Here is a 17,874-nt window from a genome sequence, read left to right on the forward strand (position 1 = left end):
AGAAGACAGTTGTCACACATGTATTTCTCCCCTTTCCTAATACCATTCAGCTTAAAAAAAAAAAAAAAAAAAAAAGAAGAGTTAGGGGAAGCGGACTTGGCCCAGTGGATAGGGTATCCGTCTACCATACAGGAGGTCTTCGGTTCAAACCCTGGGCCTCCTTGACCTACGTGCAGCTGGCCCACGTGCAGTGCTGATGCGCGCAAGGAGTGCCACACCATGCAGGGGTGCCCCCCGCGAGGGGGAGCCCCATGCACAAGGAGTGCGCCCCGTAAGGAGAGCCGCCCAGCGCGAAAGAAATTTCAGCCTGCCAGGAATGGCGCCGCACACACGGAGAGCTGATGCAGCAAGATGACGTAACAAAAAAGAGACACAGATTCCTGTGCTGCTGACAACAACAGAAGCAGACAAGGAAGATGCAGCAAAATGGACACAGAGAACAGACAACCGGGGTGGGGTGGGGGGAGGGGAGAGAAATAAATAAAATAAATCTTAAAAAAAAAAGTTAAACTAGCTAACAATACCATTATTAAATACAATGTGATACAATTTGTTTCAAATTATTGAGAAGGAAGATATCCTGATTATTCTTTAGTGTTAATAATAACCAACATGTATTTTGCTGGTGCTTTTTTTTTGTAGTCATAATCTTTTTTTTATTAATATTTTTTTGTCTTTATTTTTTTAATGTTACATTCAAAAATTGCCAGTGCTTATGGGTAGTTTATGTGTGAAATCGCCTTACATTTTTGTAAAATCCTCTAGAATCAAGAAAAATAAGGAATGTGGACAGTGTAAGGAATGTAGATGGGATGATAGGACAGTAAATAACAAAAGTTATCTCTATACTCAATCTTAAAGTTGGTACATGCTGCCCTCATTCTTTTAGGTATTTGATGGCAAATATTTGGGCTTAAAATCTTGTTTTCAAATTAGCTGCTATTTAATAAGCTTGTGTTACATTAAAATATTTTAATTAGACAACACACAGATTAGTTTTACTTTGTCCAGTTTCTGAGTTTATACCTGTTGAGCTTTTTTGGCTAATTCACGCTCTATCTTCCTCTTTTCTAACATATCCTGCTCAATTCTGCGTTTTCGTTCCTCCTCTGTTCTCTTCCTTTGTTCCTCTTGTCTTTGTTTCTCCATTTCAGCAAATCTGCCTTTAACAGTTCCTAAGAATATATGAAAAACATTTGCTATTTTGCTATATTTCCTTTTTTTCCCCCTCAATTTCATTTATTTCATTTACAATTTACTCCTCAAGTTTCTTACCTGTTAACTTTGGAACATAAGCTTTTTCTATTTTAGAAGATACCTCTTCCTCATTATCAGAAGCAAGCATTTCTTTCATCTAAATGGTTAAATAAATTAATATGACACATTTCCAAACATTACACAAAAAATTTTATGCAGCATTTGAAATTAGCTTATAAAGTAAACAAAATTATTTGAACTATACTTAATAGGAAATGTAGTTCATGTGAATAACAAAATATAAATTAAAAAGAATATTTACACAAGATAAAATAATAAAATAAAATAAAATAACCTCCTGCTTTCTCCTGTTCCATTCTCTCTCTCTAATATATTGTTCTTTTCTTCTTTGCTTTTCGTCTCTAGATCTCCTTTGATTTCTTTCTTCCCTGGCTCTCTGCATGGCTTCAAACTTATCCTTTACGTCACCCTTGCCAAGTTTTGGCACATAGGTTTTTGGGACAGGTTTAGATGAAGAAAGCAGAATCTTCATTAGAAGAAGATAAAGAAAAGAAAGTTATGAAAAAAAAAAAAAGGTAGAAATTAGGTAAGGATAGTTCAGAATAAACAATATATAAGAAGTACTTAATGAAACAGAAACTGTGAGTTTGAAACCTTTATTTGGACCATCAGAACCTGATTAGATACTTTCTAAAGTCTAAATATAAAAGTGAAATTACAGAAAATACCAGAGTAAAATTTTTCTTAATATATAGTGAGGACGTTCCATTTTGTGGGTGAGTTCCACTGAAGCTGAAGGTCAGTAAAATATAAAAATTAAATACTGAATTCTAATTAAAAACAACTTATGTTTTATGGTTCTATTCTATTATTAAAGATTCAGATATGACATCACTTACTTAAATAAGGTCCCAAGATTAATTTCAGATAAATTAGATGAAGTTGAAAACAAACCAAAATTTAGGCTTAAAGTTTAATGCCTAAATTCATACAGTGCTTTCATGCTGGTATCCATGTTTAATATGAACAAAACTGAAAGCCAGTTCTTTATTCCTCAATTGTGGTTGAGGTCATCAGGGCTTTTGTACACAGTGATTTCTGTTGTTACCACTGCTATACTACTCATCTAGAAATCCCTTAACCTGACATTAAAAGCATATAAGAAGATTGTCTCATTCCAGATAGGATGAGCTAAAAATTAAAAAAAAGAAACAAAAAAGAAAAGAAAGAGAGAGAGGGAAAAAAAATAGGTTGTGATGTAAGAAGAAAATTCCCCCAAAGCAAGAGAGTTTCCCAAAAAATGGGAGAATCTGATAGAATACTGGAGAAAAGATTTTCCTCCACTCTAAAACCAGGAAAACAATTTTTGTCTTTTAAAAAATTTAGCTAATCTCTAAAAGAAGTTTCAGTAAATAAAACTTCAAACCTCAGAATACTAAATAACTTTATCTTAGTAATAATGGCAAATTGTTTTATTAATCTGTGGCACACAATAACCCAGCTTCTATTTTATCATCTATTTATGATGTGTACTTTGGCCATTTAAAGTTTTTTTAGGTTTATCATTTGGCCTTCAACAACTGAGCTTTTTTCCCCACAATTCTCAGTAACTACAGCCAAGGACCAGAAAAAAGCCAAGAAACGTTTTACTGCAGCGTGGGAAGGAGCCGCTAAGAAGCATCCTCACAGCAGGGTGAATTATCAATTTCTCCCATGAGTCAAAGCCGATTTTTAAAAATACTGAAAAATCTAATCACTCTATATTTATCAAATTAAATTATATTCCATAATACACAGTACATTAGATTTTTTTCCCTCCTAAAATACTACACTGTCCTTGGTGAATATCTAGTTGGAACTTATAAATAAATAATTTCTAAGACCTATGAAGATTATTTAAAATTCTACTCAGGATGCCAGGCATCACATCCACCTCACTATCATTAACAAATTTAGCAATCATGCTACTTAAATTAGAATCCAGATAAAAATGCTGGGCTCTAGACTATCCTGTGAAGTGTATCCCTTCTTATGTTTTATATCACACTGTTATTAATTATGAACTTCTTAATATGACCTTTCAAACAACTGATGCCCTGTCAATAATTCTACAGTCAATGCCACATTTCTCCCATTTTTTTTTTGTTTTAAACTTTTGAGACTTACCTCAGCCTTTTGGGAAATATCATTCATGTTCGTAGTACGTGGTATTGGAGTGATTATGAAGATTTGTATATTTTGTACCTGAAAAAATATTTTTAGTATTTTATAAAAATTTTTAATCACTTAATTGTTTATACTTTGTGTAGAAATCATAGTATGCTATATGTTTTTGTAAATTTTGTTAATTACCCTTCAAAAAATACTGACATATGCCAAGCAGGTAATAAACTGTGATAACTCTTAGGTATTTTTCAGTTCTCTTTCCTGGGATTTAGGGGGGTAGAAGATTGACAGCATATAGTGCTAAAAGATCCCTTTAGGTTTAAGGCTGGAATAGTTTGGTGAACATTTCATGTGCATTTGAAAAGAATGCACATTCTGTAGTTATTTGGTATGATATTTATAAATATCAACTAAGTCAAGGCATTTGATGGTGTTATTTAGATCTTCTATGTCTATATTCATTTGGTGGTGGGAGTCTAGTTCTATCAATCTCCCACTATAATTGTGGAAATTGTCTAGTTTTCCTTTCAATTCTGCCATTTTTGTTTCATGTAATTTTTCTTTTTTTAAAATTTTTTTTATTTCTCTCCCCTTCTCTTCCCTGTTGTCTCCTCTCTTGTGTCCATTCACTGTGTGTGTTCTGTGTCTGCTTATATTGTCGGTGGCTCCAGGAATTTGTGTCTCTTCTTTTGTCGCATCATCTTGCTGCATCAGCTCTGTGTGTGTGCAGTGCCACTCCTGGGCGGGCTGCGCTTTTTTCACGTGGGGCGCACTCCTTGCACATGGGGCTCTCCTATGCGGGGGACACCCCTGCGTGGCATGGCACTCCTTGTGCATGGCAGCATTGCACATGGGCCAGCTCACCACATGGGCCAGGAGGCCCTGAGTTCCAACCCTGGACCTTCCATATGGTAGGTGAATGCTCTATCAGTTGACCCACATCTGCTTCCCAGTTTCATGTAATTTCAAGCCCTAAATACATAGACATTATGATTGTAATTTCTTCCTTGTGAATTCTTTTATCATTATGAAATTTCCCTCTTCTTCATTATCTTGAGGTAGACTTTATCTGATATTAGCATAGCCAACACCAGCTTTCTTCAGTTTATAGTTTGCATGGTATATGATTTTTTTTCTTTTAAGGAGGTACAAGGGATTGAACCCAGGACCTTGAACATGGGAAGTAGGTGCTCAACCATTGAACTATACCTACTCCCCAAGTATATAATTTTTTTAATCCATTTACTTTCAAACTATCTGTGTCTTTATTTGTAAAGTGCATCTGTTGGACACAGCATATAATGGAACTTTGCTTTTTCATTTTAATCAATTCTGACCATCTCTTTTTTTTAACTCCACAAGTTTCCTCATAATATTTATTTTATAATAGCGAAATCATATAACATTTATCTTTTTGTACCTGGCTGGCTTCATTAACATAATTTCATCCAGGTTCATTCATGTTGTCATATGCGTCACAACTTCATTTCTTCTTACAGTTGAATAATATTCCATCTTATGTATAAACCACAGTTTGTTTACCCATTCATCTGCTGATGAGTATCTGATTGTTTCCATCTTTTGGAAGCTATGAATAATGCTGCTATGAACATAAGTGTGCAGATGTCTGCATCCCTGCTCTCAGTTCTTCTGGGTATATATACCTAGTGCGGTATTACAGGATCAGTGTCAGATCTCAGTAACTGCCAAACAGACTTCCACAGCAGCTGCACCAGTCTACATTTCCACCAACAATGAATAATGGTCCTGTTTCTCCACATCCTCTTCAATACTTAGTTTCCTGTATTTTTATTAGTGATCAGTCTAATAGGTGTAAAGTGATATCTCATATTAGTTTTAATCTTCATTTCCCTAATAGCTAGTAATAGTGAACATCTTTTCATGTGGTTTTTTTTTTTTTTTGCCATTTGTATTTCCTCTTTGGAAAAATGTCTATTCAGGTCTTTTGCCCATTTATTAATTGGGTTGTTTGTCTTTTTATTTTTAAGTTGTAGGATGTTTTTATATATCATGGACATTAAACTCTTATTGGATTCTCCCGTTGAGAACACTGCCTTTTTACCCTCTTGAAAAAGTCTTTTGAGGTGCAAAAGTGTTTAATTTTTAAAGGGTCCCATTCATCTATTGTTTTCTTTCACTGATTGTGCTTTAAGTCTGATGTCTAAGAACCTACCTCCTACCACTAAATCTTGAAGATGCTTTGCACTGTTTTTTCCATTAACATTTAATGTAATTTGATGTGATTGGATTTAAGTCTACCATTTTACTATTAGCTTTTTTTGTTCCCAATTTTTAAAAATTCTTTTTTTAAAGATCTTATTTATTTACTTTATTTATATTTTATTTATTTCCCCCCTCCCCCACTTGGGTCTCTCATCTGTCTACTCATTGTTTGCTTGCCTTCTCCAGGAGGCACTGGGAACCAAACCTGGGACTCCCACATGGAAGGCAAGTGCCCAACAGCCAGAGCCATATTCACTCCCTCCCCCCCCCCACTTTTTAAAAGGTGTACAACTTGATAAGTTGTGACTTATATGTACACCCATGACACCATGTCCACAATCAAGAATAATGGATATATACATCACCCCAAAAGTTTTCTCATGCCCCTTGGTAATTCCTCCCTCTTATCCCCCTATCTCCACCTCATCCTCAGACATGAAATATATGCTATCTCTCGTTTTATATTAGTTTAATTTTCTAGAGATGTAATCATAAAGTATGTACACTATTGTATGACTTCTTTCACTCAGCATAATTATTCTGAGATTCATTCATGTCGATGCATATATCAATAGTTCCTTCTTTTTATCACTGAATAGTATTCCATAGTATGAATATACTAGTTCGCTAAACATTCACCTGTCAAGGGCCATTAGAGTTGTTTCCAGTTAACGGCAATTGCAAATAAAACTGCTGTGGATATTCATGTACAAGTCTTTGTATGGACATATGCTTTTATTTCTCTTGGATAAATAAACTATAATGGCTACCTCGTAGGGTGTTCGTTTAACTTTTTAAGAAACTGTCAAGCTACTTTCTAAGTGGTTGTACCATTTTATACTCCCACCAGTAGTATGTGATTTCCCCTTCTGCCACAGCCTTACCAACATTGTGGATTTAATTTACATTTCCCAAATTTCCTAATTAATAGTCAAATTGAGCATATTTTCATGTGTTTATTTAATATCTGTAAATTTTCTTTCGTGAAGTATCTGTTCAAGTCTTGCCCATTTTATTGCTGGGATGTTTATTTTCTTATTATTGAATTTTGAGAGTACTCTATATATTTTGGATACAACTTTTCCATCAAATGAGTGATTTGCGAAGATTTTTTTTCCAGCTACAGTATGTTTTTTCATTCTTTTCATTAAAGTGTAGAAGTTCGTAATTTTGATGAAGTTCAATTTATCAATTTTTAAAAATATTTTGTGTTTTTGGTGTTGTACTGCCTTATCCTACAATTTATAAATAATTTTACCTATATTTTCTGCCAAAAGTTTTATAGTTTTAGGTATTACATTTACGTCTTTGACCCATTTGAGCTAATTTTAAAATATGATACGAGTCTAGGTTTTTTTCACATAAATAACCAATTTTTCCAACATCATTTGTTCAAAAGACTATCTTTATTCCATTGTGCTGCCTTTGTACCTTTGTAAAAAATCAATTGAGGGAATGTAAAATGGTGTAGCCTCTGTGGAAGACAGTTTGGTATTTCCTTGGGAAGCTAAATATAGAACTGCTGTATGATCTGGCTATCCCTCTACTAGGAATATATATAGGAGAACTGAAAGCAATAACATGAACAGACAATTTCATACTGATGTTTGTAGCAGCGTTATTCACAATGGCCAAAAGATGGAAACAACACAAGTGTTCATCAACTGATGAGTGGATAAACAAAATGTGGTGCATCCATACAATGGAATTCCATGCTGCTTTAAGAAGAAATGAATTTAGGATCCATTTGACAACATGGATGAAACTTCAGGACATTATTCTCAGTGAAATAAGCCAGACATATTGTATGGTCTCACTAATATGAACTAAATACAAAGAATAAACACTTGGAGTTAAAACCTAGAATATAGATTACTAGGAGATAGGATGAAGGCTGAGAAGGGGTACTGATGCTTAATGTATATAGAATTTTTAACTACTTTGACTTTAAAAGAGTGGAAATGAATACAGTTTATGGTAACATATTATAGTGAGTCTAACATGGCTAGTTTATAAATGTGATTGTGGCTGAAAGGGATAGTATAGGGACACAAATGTCAGTTGAAACAAAGCTAGAAAATAATCTAGGGACTGAATAACATAGTGAACATGGAGGTGGATGACAATTGTGGTTAATAGTACAAATACAAGAATGTTCTTCTATGAACTATAACAGATGTATGTCACTATTACAACATGGTAAGAATATGGTGATGCATGGGAAAAATACAATTAAAGTAACTTATAGACTATAGTTAACGAAATGTTTTAACATTTTTTCATCAATGTCAAAAAAAGTACTATATATCAATGCTAAGGGTCAATAATAGAGGGTATGGGATTTTTTCTTTTGGATTAAGGAAAAAGTTCAAAGGTTTATGAGGTGATGACTGCAAAACTGTGATAAAAATGAGAGCAACTGAGAGTACACTTTAGATAGATTGTACAAAGCATGGGACTATATAACACAGTGATCCATGTGGTGGAAGATGGACTGTGGTTAACAGTACAACTATGAGAGTGTTCTCTCATAAACTATAACAAATATACAATACTAATACATAGTGTTAATAATAGGGGGTGTATGGAAAAATATACCAAATAAGCTTTGGATCATGGTTAGTGGAATTAGTCTGATGATGTTCTTTTATAATCTATAACAAATGTTCCACAACAATGTAAGCTGTTGGTGGAGAGGTGATATATAGGAATTCTGCGCATTATGCATGATTGTTTTGTAAGCTCACAACTTCTCTAATAAGAAATATATATTAAAAAAATTAATTAGGAGGAGTTCTGGAAGATGACATCAGAGTAGGCAGGCAGGGCTCAACTCTCTCACAAAAACAATGGAGAAAGGGCCAAAAGCCATCCAAGGAACCTGCTTTAGGGATCAGCAGACCAGGACAGTGTTGAGCAACTCCCAGGAAGGTGAGGGACAGAGAGAAGAAGAACCCAAAACAACAAATGTGAGCTACCAAGCCCCCTGCAGCAGCCAGGAAGGGCTCCCATTCCCCGCCCCCGCCCCCCCCCCCCAAGACATTAAGCCTGGATAAAACCGCTGGGTCATAGCAGTTGTCTGAGAGGGAAACAGATATCTTCCTCCCTGTCATCTGTTACAAAGGAAGAGGGAGGGTGAGTTGGAGGGCTTCTCTTCAGTGAATTCAGTCAGCAGAGCCTGCTTTGAATCTCAGCTGTGGCCAGACCAGAAAAACAGGAAAGCAGAGGTTGAAAGGAACACCTCCACGGAAAGGTTTGCTGACAAGCACCATCTGCTGTCTGGCCAGGAAACTGCAAGGAGAAAAACTGCTTTTAGTTCTCTCTTTAGACCCACCCCTGGAAGACAATCTGTGCCCCATTAGTGAGTTCTTGGCCCAGTTTTGATAACTTAAGCTGGGCAGTTTTAAAGACTCAGAATACATTGAACAAAAAATCAAAGAAGAGCTATGAAAAAAAACCTCTAGGCAAGAGAGAGAAATTGACCATCAGAGCAAATTCACCAACATATTCAGATGCCTAACATCAGCAAAAAATTACAAGCCATACTGGGAAATAGGAAGAAATGTCCCAAAGGAACAAACAAAATATCCTGATGAGATACAGGATTTAAGACAAATAATCAATGATAATCACACAAATCTCCTAAATCAATTCAACTAATTGAAGGAATATATGACTAAAGAGATAAAGGATATTAAGAAGACACTGCATGAGCATATAGAACAATTTGAAAGCCTGCAAAGAAAAGTAACAGAGCTTATGGGAATGAAAACAATGATGGATGAGATTAAAAATTCATTAGACAGAGCAGATGTAGCTCAGTGGTTTGAGTGCCTGCTTCCAGTGTACAAGGTCCCGGGTTCATTCCCTGGTACCTCCTAAAAATTATATATTAGAGGCATATAACAGATTTTAATTGCTTAAAAACAGAATTAGTGATTTAAAGGAAAGAATATCCAACCTGGAAAATACAGGGTAACAAAAAGGGAAAAGAATGGAAAAAGAATGGTAGAGGGCATCAGAGAATTGAGTGACAATGTGAAACGCACAAACATATGCATTATTGATGTCCCAGAAGGAGACAAGAATGGAAAAGGGAAAGAATATTTGAGGAAGTAATGACCAAAAACTTCTGAACCCTTATGAAAGACATAAATATCAATATCAAGAAGGACAATGCATCCTTAACAGAATAAATCCAAATCAAGTTACTCCGAGACACCTATTAGAATGACAAATATCAGAGATAAAGAGAGATTCTGAAAGCAGCAAGAGGAACGCCAAGCATCACATACAACGGGAAAACCAAAGGACAAAATGGACCAAGTAAGTAATGCCTTTACAGAAATAACGGTGAATGTTAAAGGCTTGAACCCCCCATTAAAAACACGGACTGATAGAATGGACAAAAAAATATGAGTCATCAAATGCTGTCTACAAGAGACTCACCTGAGACATAAGGACACATCCAGGTTGAAAATAAAAGGTTGGAAAAAGATATTCCATGCAAATAGTAACCAAAAAAGAGCTGGAATAGCAATACCAATATTGGACAAAATAGATTTTAAATGCAAAACTGTTACAAGGGATGAAGAAGGTCACTAAATATTAATAAAAGTATAATTTATCCAGAAGAAATAACTAATAAATACTTATGCCACTAACCTGGGTGCCCCAAGATACATGAAACACACACTGGCAAAACTGAAGGGGGAAATACATGTCCTACAATAATAGTTGGAGACTTCAATATACCATTCTCAGTATAGGATAGAACATCTGGAGAGAGGATAAAGAAAGAAACAGAGCTTGAATAATATGATAAATGAACTAGACCTAACAGACATTTAGCGAGCATTGCACTCCAAAACAGCAAGAAACACATTTCTTTTCAAGCACTCATGGATCCTTTTCCAGGATGGACTGTATGTTTGGTCACAAGACAAGTCTCAATAAACTTAAAAAGATTGAAATTATACAAAACACTTTTTCTGATAATAACAGAATTATTCCGATAATAACAGAAGCAGGAAATCAATAATGGATGGAAAAATGGAAAATTCACAAATATATGGAGATAAACCAACACATTCTTAAATAATCAATGGGTCAAAGAAGAAATTGCAAGAGAATTCAGTAAGTATTTTGTGATGAATGAAAATGAGAACACAACATATCAAAACTTATGAGACACCGCAAAGCAGTGCTGAGAGCGAAATTTATAGCCCTTAATGCTTACATTACAAAGAAAAAAGCTGAAGGAAATAGTAAAGATCAGAGCAGAAATAAGTGAAATTGAGAACAAAAAATAGAATCAACAAAACCAAAAGTTGGTTCATTGAGATCAACAAAATTGACAAACCTTTAGCTAGACAGACAAAAAAAAGAGAATATGCAAATAAATAAAATCAGAAATGGGAAGGGAGACGTTACCACTAACCCTGCAGAAATAAGAGATCATAAGAGGATACTATGAACAACTGTGTATCAAAAAAAACTAGATGTAGGCAAGATGGGCAAATTCCTGTAAAGATACAAACCACCTACAGGAACCCTAGAACAAAGAGAAGACCTCGACAAACCAATTACAAGTGAAGAGATTGAAACACTCATGAAAAACCTAAAGAGGTTCTGGGTCCAGTTCTCGGTGCCTCCTGGAGAATGCGAGCTGGCACAATGTAGGTGCAATGAGCTGATGCAACAAAATGATGCAACAAAAGAGATGCAAAGAGGAAAGACAATGGGAGACACAACAAACCAGGAAGCTGAGGTGGCTCAGGTGACTAAGCACCTGTCTTCCACGTGGGAGGTCCTGGATTCGGTTTCTAGTGCCTCCTTAAGAGAAGAAGAACAGACACAGAGAGGACACAGCAAACAAAGCGGGGGAGGGGTGGGTAAATACATAAAATAAATCTTTAAAAAAACAAAATAAAACCTCCAAAGATGAAAAACCCAGGAACAGATGGCTTCACAGATAAGTTCTACCAAGTATTCAAAGATGATCTAATACCAATACCAATCTTTCTCAAGATCTTCCAGAAATTTGAACAGGAGAGAACACTACCAAACTCATTCTATGAAGCCAACATCACCCTAATACCAAAACCAGATAAAGATACTACAAAAAAAGAAAATTATAGACCAATATCTCTAATGAATATAGATAGAAAAATTCTCAACTAAATACTTGCAAACCAAATCCAAAATCACATTCAAAGAATTACACACCACAATCAAGTTGGTTTTATCCCAAGTATGCAAGGGTGGTTCAACACAAGAAAATCAATTAATATAATAAGCTGCATTAATAAATTGAAGAAAAATAACATAATCCTCTCAATTGAAGCAGAAAAGGCATTTGACAGAATACAGAATCTTTTCTTGATAAAAACACTCCAAAAGATAGAAATAGGAGGAAGCTTTCTCAATATGGTAAAATGTATATAGGAAAAACCTACAACTAGCATTGTACTCAATGGTGAAAGACTGAAAAGCTTTCCTACTGAGTTCAGAACCAAGATAGGATGCCCACTGTGATGGTTAGGCTGATGTGTCAATTCAGCCAGGTAATAAATTGTTGTTTGGTCAAGCCAGTGCTGGGAAAATTATAATATAAGGACATTTATGGACTTTAGTCACCAGTGAGTTTATTGCACAGATGGCTAATTTTACCTACAATCAACAGGGAGACTGCCACCAGCAATGAGTGATGTTTTAGCCAATCATTTGAATGCCTTAAAAGGGGAAGTGATTTCAGCATTCAGAGAGAACCTTCCAGCTTGACTTCCGACAGCTAATGTTTCCTGGGAACGCATCAAGGATCTTCATCAGAGACCCTGGTTTGCAGTCTGCCTGTGGAATTTGGACTTATGCATCCCCACAGTCATGTGAGAGAATTTTATAAAATCGTATACTATTTATAGGATCTCCTGTTGATTCTGTTTCCCTAGAGAACCCTGACTAATATATCCACTTTTTTTTTAAGATTTATTTTTTGTTTATTTATTTCTCTCCATTGTCTGCTCTCTGTGTCCATTCGCTGTGTGTTCTTCTGTGTCTGCTTGCATTCTTGTCATGCGGCACCAGGAAACTGTGTTGCTTTTGTTGTTGCATCATCTTGCTGTATCAGCTCTGTGTGTGTGTGGTGCCACTCCTGGGCGGGCTGTACTTTTTTTTTTTCATGTGAGGTGGCTGTCCTTGCAGTGCACACTCCTTGTGTATGGGGCACCCCTATGCAGGGGACATCCCTGCATGGCACAGCACTCCTTGCACGCAGCAGCACTGTGCATGGGCCAACTCACCACATGGATCAAGAGGCCCTGGGTATCGAACCCTGGAACCTCCATATGGTAGGCAGATGCTCTATCAGTTGAGGCACAACTGCTTCCCAATATACCCACTTTTAACACTGTTATTCAATACTGTGCTAGAAGTTCTAGCTAGAGCAATTAGGCTAGATGAAGGAATAAGAGACACCCAAATAGGAGAAGTAAAACTTTCACTATTTACTGATGATTATAATAGATAAATTCAGCAAAGTGGCAGGATATAAGATTAATACGCAAAAATCAAAAAGTGTTTTATACACTACTGATGAGCAATCTGAGGAGGAAATCAGAAAAAAATTCCATTTATAATAGTGACTGAAAAAATCAAATATTTAGGACTAAACTTAACCAAGGACATAAAAGACCTGTTTTCAGAAAACTACAAAAAGACTTGCTAAAAAAAATTGAAGAAGACTTAAATAAATGGAAAGATATTCCATGTTCATGAACTAGAAGACTATCGTTAAGATGTCAATTCTACCCAAGCTGATTTACAGATTTAATGCAATCCCAATAAAAATCCCGACAGCCTTTTTTTCCCTCAGAAATGGAAAGGCCAAATCAAATTTATTTGGTAGGGTAAGCGTCCCCAAATAGCCAAAAATGTCTTTAAAGAGAACAAATTTGGAGGATTCTCGCTTCCTGACTTTAAAGCATATTACTTAGCTACAATGGTAAAAACAGCATCATACTAACATAAAGACAGACAGATTGACCAATGTAACCAAATCAAGGACTCAGAAATAGACCTTCACATCTATGGACAAGTGATTTTTGATAAGACTATCAAGCCTTTCCAGCTGGGCCAGAACAGTCTATTTAACAAAAGGTATGGGAGAACTGGATATTTATATCCAAAAAAAGAAAGAGGACCCCTGTCTCACACCTTATATAAAAATTAACTCAAAATGGATCAAGGACCTAAGTATAAAAGCCACAACCAAAGAACTCCTAGAACAAAATGTGAGAAAACCTCTTCAAAATATTGTGGTAGGTGGTACTTTCTTTAACCTTACACCCAAAACATGAGCAACAAAAGGAAAAATAGATAAATGAGACCTCCTCAAAATTAAACACTTTTGCACCTCAAAGGACTGTGTCAAAAGGCTGAAAAGGCAGCCAACTCAATGGGAGAAACTATTTGGAAATCACATATCTGATAAGGTTTAATATCCACTATATATAAAGAGATAGTAAAACTCAATTAAAAAGACAAACTACCCGATTAAAAACTGGACAAAGGAATTGAATAGACAATTGTCCAAAGAAAAAAAAAACAAATGGTGAAAAAACACATGAAAAAATGTTCAATATCACTGGTGATTAGGGAAATACAAACCAAAACTACAATGAGATTTCACTTCACACCTATTAGAATGGCCACTATTAAAAAGTCAGAATACTACAAGTCTTAGAGAGGATGTGGAACGACAGGAAAAATTATTCAGTGTTGGTGGGAATGTAGAATGCTACAGCCACTGTAGAGGACTGTTTGGCAGTTTGTAAAATAAGTTGAATATAGACTTGCCATGTGATCTGGCAATACCACTACTACATATATACCAAGAAGAGCTTAAAGCAGTGACACGAACAGACAACTGCACACCAATGTTCATAGCAGTGTTACTCACATTGCCAAAAGATGGAAACAACCCAGGTGTCCATCAATCAAAGAAGGGATAAACAAACTGTGGTGTATACACATGATGCAATATTATACAGTTGTAAGATGAAATGAATTTGTGAAGCATATGACAGCATGGATGAATCTGGAGGACATTATGTTGAGTGAAGCAAGTCAGACACAAAAGGACAAATATTGTATGATTGTGCTATTATGAACTAAAGAAGATTCCATCAGATTTTCTACATAAGCAATCATGTTGTCTATAAGGACTGTTTTATTTCTTCCTTTTAAGCTGGACATCTTTTATTTTCTTTTTCTGGCCTGACTGCACAGGCTAATATATCCAGTAAAATGTCAAACAGAAGAGATGAGAACAGACATGTTTGCCCTTGTTCCTGATCTTAGGAGAAAAACATTCACTCTTTCACATTAAGGATAATGTTAGCTATAGGTTTTTCATATTGCCCTTTATCAAAATAAGTTCCCTTCTACTCCTAAATTTCTGGAGTAATTTTCAGAAATGGATTTAATCAAATGTTTTTCCTGTAGCTTCTGAGATAATCAGATTTTTTTTCTTTTTTAGTTTGTTAATATGGTGAATTACATTGATTGATTTTCAAATGTTAAATCAATCTTACAAATTTCTAGGATAAACTCAAGTGGTCATGATGCCTTGTCTGTTTAATGTATTGCTGGATTTGATTTGATAAAATGTTGCTAAGAAGTTTTGCATCTGTGCTCATGAGGGATATTGGTGTGTCGTTTTCTTTTGTAGTTTCTTTGTCTGGTTTTATTATCAGAGTAATACTGCCCTCATAAGATGAATTTTAAAGTACTCTTTAATTTTCTGGAAAGTTCATGTAGAATTGATATTTCTTCCTTAAATGTTTGTAAGAATTCTCCAATGAAGCCATCTCAGGCTGCAGTTTTCTTTGTGAGAAAGAGACAATATGATGGGGAGTGGGTGTGGAAATGATCCATGCAGTTATTAACAAGATCCTAATTTTTATTGTTTAGTTGGTCTGTGAGTGCTTATTACATTATTAAAAATAATTAAAGCAAGCCATTCTTGAATGAGAATGTATCATGAGACAAGGATTATGGATAATCTAATTCTATGTACCTTAGATAAAAATAAGAAATAGTTCTAGTCTTGTTCTCTTACCTGAACCATTATTTCATATCTATAGTTATATATTAGATAGAACTTCTTGTGTAATGAACAAAATCTTCAATCGCATACTTTCTCAGACCTTGGGGTTATTTCTGAATCATTCTTCTTCATCTCTTAAAATTTAGTAGATTGTCAAGATTTATGAACATTTCCTTCAAACTTTATCTTATAGATCACTGTTTCCTCTTCTCCCATACTAATACTTGGATTACCACATTTTAGTATTCAGACCTAAATCCAAATTCCAGCTCTGCTGCTTCCTCACTAGGATTAGATAAGATAACATATGTGAAAAACTCTATAATACCACCTAACATTAGTAGGTACACTAGTTTCCTTGGGCTGCTGGAACAAATTGTCACAAATTTCATGGCTTAAAACAACAGAAACTGGGAGCAGATGTGGCTCAAGCGGTTGAGTGCTCACTTCCCACATAGAAAGTCCTGGGTTCGGTCCCCAGTACCTCTTAAAAACAAAAAACAAACAACAAGCAAACAAATGAAAAAACTAACTCAGGGTAACTGGTGTGACTCAGTGGTTGAGTGCTGGCTTCCCGCATACAAGGTCTTGGGTTCAATCTCCAGCACCGGTACCTAAACAAACAAACAAATAAAAAACCAGTTCAGGAGTTCTGGAGTATAAAAATCAGTGTTTTAGGCAGCTCACAATAAAGGGGTTTATTGTTCCATAAAAAAAAAAATCAATATTTCAGCAGAGTCATGTTCTCTTTGAAGGTTCTAGAGAAGAGTCTTTCCTTGCTTCTTTGATGTTCCTTGGCTTGTGTACATATCACTCCAATCTCTGCCTCCTTCATTACATGGTATTCTCCCTTTGGGTCTGTGTCAAAATTTCCCTATCCTTCAGAACCCACTTTAATCCAGTATGACCGCATTTTAACTTGATCACATCTATAAAGACCCTATTTCCAAATAAGGTCACTGTATTAGTTTGCCAAAAGAGTGCTGATGCAAATTATCAGAAATCTGTTGGCTTTCATAAAGGGTATTTATTTGGGTAAAAGCTTACAGTTACAAGGCCCTGAAGAGTCCAACTCAAGGTTGCTTTCTCACCAAAGTCAGCTGCCATGTATTGAAGCAAGATGGTTGCTGATCTCTATGGGGTCTCTCCTTCCTTGGTGTTAAACCAAGTTAAAGGTATTAATTTGACTCCAGTTGACTTATTAACATACAGGGAAGAACTCAGATCCACATCATTATTATATTGTCTTATCTAAACCTACTATCTCATTAATATATCTTTTGACCACAATATGAATAAAATTAATGATGATGATAATCCAAGGTAAAATTTATTGAGCTTTTACTATGTTCCAGCCAAGGTGCTAAGTCATTAACAGGTACTATTTCATTTACTCCCCACAACAGCCCTGTAAGATAAATAATATTATCAAATCCTCTCTTATAAAAAAAAACTTTGACAAGCTGTATTATCAATTTTGATAAATTTAAATACAAAAATAATTCTTGAGTTTATTTAAAAGAGTTTGAAATCATCCATCAGGTGTTACAGATGGGAAAATTGAGATTTAGAAAAGTCAAATAACTTGTTCAAGACCATACAAATAATGAGTGGTGGACCTGGGATAACTGGTACAGAATATCTGTTTGGGGTGATGGAAAAGTTTTGGTAATAGATGGTGGTGATGGTAGCACAATTTTGTGAAGTAATTTAGACCTGTTAAATGTATATGTGTGTGTGTGTGTGTGTGTGTTTTGGGTACTGGGGCAGCAGGGATTGAAGCCAGAACCTCTTATGTGGGAAGCCAGTGGTAAACCACTGAGCCACACAGACTTCCCTGAGTTGGCATTTTTGTATGTTTGCTTGTTGTTTTTTATTTTTAAGGAGGCACCGGGGACCGAACTTGGGACCTCCTATGTGGGAAGCAGGTGCTCAACTGCTTGAGCCACATCTGTTCCCCTAATTATATATTTAAATGTGGCTAAAAGGGGAAACTTTAGGTTGTATATATTACTATAATAATTTTTTAAAAAACAACATAAACAGTGAACCCTAATGTAAACTATGGACTATAGTTATTATAATTATAATACTACTACCTCATCAGTTGTAACAAGGGTACCACATTAATACAAATC

General features: G+C 35.4%; 2 protein-coding genes across 7 annotated transcripts in view; one reads left to right on the top strand and one right to left on the bottom strand.

The window, feature by feature from the left end:
- Positions 1-17,874, top strand: part of FUBP1 (far upstream element binding protein 1) — an 87,381-nt gene that overhangs the window by 58,027 nt on the left and 11,480 nt on the right. The window lies entirely within an intron of this gene.
- The window catches only part of NEXN (nexilin F-actin binding protein), a 58,064-nt gene that overhangs the window by 24,367 nt on the left and 15,823 nt on the right, over positions 1-17,874 (bottom strand). For 2 of the 5 annotated variants that reach the window (XM_071217329.1, XM_058303310.2), the window contains exons 2-6: positions 16,270-16,350; positions 3,385-3,462; positions 1,553-1,744; positions 1,276-1,354; positions 1,027-1,175 (exon numbers count right to left, since the gene is read on the bottom strand). In XM_071217329.1, coding sequence (XP_071073430.1) covers positions 1,027-1,175; positions 1,276-1,354; positions 1,553-1,744; positions 3,385-3,411 — 447 coding nt within the window. In that variant the 5' untranslated portion in view covers positions 3,412-3,462; positions 16,270-16,350. The remainder of the gene's footprint in view (positions 1-1,026; positions 1,176-1,275; positions 1,355-1,552; positions 1,745-3,384; positions 3,463-16,269; positions 16,351-17,874) is intronic. The other 3 variants (XM_071217330.1, XM_058303307.1, XM_058303308.1) reach the window with 3 other exon arrangements.

This window comes from Dasypus novemcinctus, chromosome 9 (genome assembly GCF_030445035.2).
Source record: "Dasypus novemcinctus isolate mDasNov1 chromosome 9, mDasNov1.1.hap2, whole genome shotgun sequence".
Taxonomy (NCBI): domain Eukaryota; kingdom Metazoa; phylum Chordata; class Mammalia; order Cingulata; family Dasypodidae; genus Dasypus; species Dasypus novemcinctus.